At 36.2% G+C, this 3,213-nt stretch overlaps 1 protein-coding gene across 1 annotated transcript; it reads right to left on the reverse strand.

The window, feature by feature from the left end:
- Positions 1 to 656: 656 nt before the first annotated feature.
- On the reverse strand, positions 657 to 1,402 carry LOC149265513 (uncharacterized). Its single transcript, XM_089393165.1, has one exon. The coding sequence runs from the start codon at positions 1,306 to 1,308 to the stop codon at positions 769 to 771; it is 540 nt and encodes a 179-aa protein (XP_089249291.1). The 5' UTR covers positions 1,309 to 1,402; the 3' UTR covers positions 657 to 768.
- Positions 1,403 to 3,213: the final 1,811 nt, after the last annotated feature.

Raw genomic sequence — 3,213 nt, forward strand, 5'->3', positions numbered from 1 at the left:
AACGTGGCCCAAATCACTTTTCAAGTTATATTATGCCATTGCATTTGGGTTGCCTATTTAGTATCCTATGTCATGCTGACCAAATGTTACAGACAGCAAGAAGTAGGTATGCACAAGGGGCCACTACTCCTGAATTGCAATATCATGCTATAATCTACAACGCTATTATTACACAGTTATTGAAAGTCGATTTGATTCATTAAAAATAACAATTAGGTGTTATACTGGCCTGATAAGAATTAATATTCTCATAAACAATCCAGACCACATTGAAAGAATCGACAAAATCCATTAGCACAGTCAAAGAGCATATATACCAAAAAAAATAGAAAAACACAATAATGAAAATAAACGATACAAAGAGAGATGATATCAAAATCACCTATCAATATTGACTAGAACTATCAAATGTCAGCATGTGGCTATTCATTACCCTAAACATCTCCTCTTCAGGATGCACAGTATGAAATATAGTGTCTACTGTAAAGTCAGCGTCTTGCATCTACCTTATATTTATTTCTTCTTTCAAATTGCCCTTGCAACTTTCTAAATATTGAAATCAATACATGTTTCTCCATTCACAAGATTATCAAAATTGCAATCTATTACAAGCTTTTGGGAAAAAGGGAAAAAAAAGAAATTCAATTTTACAAAGGTAATCACAGTACAGTTCCAATAAAATCATGATAAAATTTCTCAGATGAAAAAACAAAATTGCAAGATGTATACAGTGGGATTACATTACATTATGAGATAAAGAAGGAAAGGTCAGAATCCACCGAAAGTTTTAGTGGGTTCCAACAGACTGCTCTCGAGCTTATAGAAACCCAGTGAAGGACCCACGAACCTAAACAGAACCCAACCCCCAATCAAAATAAATATGGAAGCATAGGCCGATTTATTCAGCCAAAACAAAATACCTTTCTCCCCCATGTAAATCTCCACCGCCTTCTCCTGAAGTGTCATGGACTCCCAGTCTTTCTTCTTCTTAGGCACAGGAGCTTGGTTCGGGTTCGATACCTTGTCTCTCTTTCTTCGAGCTCTTCTTCCTAAACCTGACCTCGCTTCCAGGGATTCCAACCCTGAGGGAGATGGACCCTCGGGGGTCGTTTGCTGTTGTTGCTGTTCATCGTTTACAGCCCTTGTCGGGTGAAAATGGCGGTGGAATCCGTTGCGTTCAGATGATTTCGTGAGTGAAAGTAATGAAATTGAAGTGAATTTAAGCGACGTGAGTGATGAAACTGAAGGTTGCAGAACTGCGGAAGGTAAATTGTGAGTGGGATAAGAGAGCAGAGGCAGAGAGTTCATTTTAGATCTTTTGGATTAGAATAGATCGCTCCAGCTTTAGCCTCTATATTACCGTTTTATTCTTAATAGAAAAATATAAAATCCACATTTGAACATTGTTGAAGGCGTTCAGTGTGTGAGAAAGAAGCGGCGTTATCGTTTTTTCACGGGAATCATTTTCTTTTAATGAGTTAATCTATGCACAGTTCTAGTAATTTATAATATTTGTGTGTGTTTTGTTGGAAAGTTATAATTATCGATTGTTTTAAGAAGTGTAAAGATAAATTGAAGGGATGGAAGATTTGGGAAGATTATTTTGTCAAAAATAGAGTTACTAGCTTATTTTTGAAAGCATGCTTATAACTAAATTTTAGAATTGGAAATCAGCCACATAATTTCAAAGTGCCTTTTAATAACACAAATTTCAATTAATTATGAAGAAAGCAATGATGTTTCTCCTATACAATTGAATCCAATCAGACATTGAGTTATTCACACTACTGAAAATCAATCTCAGACATCACATTGGAAACACTATGATAAGAATAATTTCATGCTCATGAAAAGAAATACAAAGCAAAATGATTAGGTGTAGGGCTTTTCTAGGGTTATTTTTCTAAGAACCTCCCATTTTTACTCCTCGGAGGTGTTCCTCTAGAGGCATATTGCTTTGCGTATTCTCTAAATAAGACCATTACTGGGCACACTGAGAATCAAACCTAGGCCAATTAAATGAAATCAACCAAATTAAGGTGAACTTTGACCAAGAACAGAGCTCAACTGATTTTAATGAGGTGTAAAATGGTTACTAGTTCTGGCCAATCAAGTGCCATGTGATCCCCATTAGTAATCCTACTATTGTTGTATACTGGTTGCTTTAACAATAGGTTTTGGATGACACTGTTTGCTTAAAAAGATATGTGCTAAATGTACATACCAAGAGTTCTTTCATAGTGCATCACATTCTACATATGCATGTATGAGTAACTCATAAACAATACAATGCCTCATCTCCATGGAGTCTCATAGTTTGTCTATACATATCAAACATGTTGTGGTTCCATATGCATATTTTTCTCAGCGATGATAACGAGGTATTCTTGTCACCTACAAAATAAGATGTTATAAGATAAGATAAGATAAGATAATTATATTTATGTCCAACTAATGGCCATAAAGTAGGTCAAAGGGACTTTTGAGTACAATGATGTCTATACAAAGTGGGAGAACCAAACGGTCTCCTATAAAAGATACAATGCATGAAGTAAATCAACATCTGGCCCTAGCGGAGAAGGTCCATGAGCTAATAGGTCTGAGGATCAGACCCATCTCTCCTAACATCTGAGGCTGAATGAATAACACTAAAGAAACTCAACAAAATTTGTTGGCCTGATGAAGAGCCGGTGTCAAGTGCAGACTGTCCACTAAATCGTTTCTTGGGGGGTTTGCGTGTTGTTGAATGCTGCAGGACCTAGTCCGTCTCCCAGGAACTGATCTGAGACAAATTTGCTGCTGAGATCTTGTGTGGCAGGGTGAGGTCCCATGGATCCTCATTGATTTGGAGTTTGGATACGTACTAGTATCAATCGATCTCTTGGTGCCTGTGTCTGAATGGATTACATTTTGCTTTTATTCTTCAATGAGAGAAATACAACATATATTACTTGAAAAAAAGTTACCTAATGGCACAATGAGAGTTACAACACTCTAAAGTCATGAATACCTAAAAAGCTAGAAATGCTAGCATATGAGGCACTATCTCTAGCCATTGAAGCCAAAAACTAGTGTTATATCTTCACAACTTGAAATCAAAATATGGCATTTGAACACATCAACATATTGTAAAAGATAAATAGATTGAACTTTTGAAAGGTAGTTTTATTTTGTTGGTTCTAGCCATACTCTTAATTTTGTATCCCTCCTTTT

The sequence above is a fragment of the Pinus tabuliformis genome, chromosome 6 (genome assembly GCF_031772625.1).
Source record: "Pinus tabuliformis cultivar Carrire ecotype Pingquan chromosome 6, CPIR1, whole genome shotgun sequence".
Taxonomy (NCBI): Eukaryota; Viridiplantae; Streptophyta; class Pinopsida; order Pinales; family Pinaceae; genus Pinus; species Pinus tabuliformis.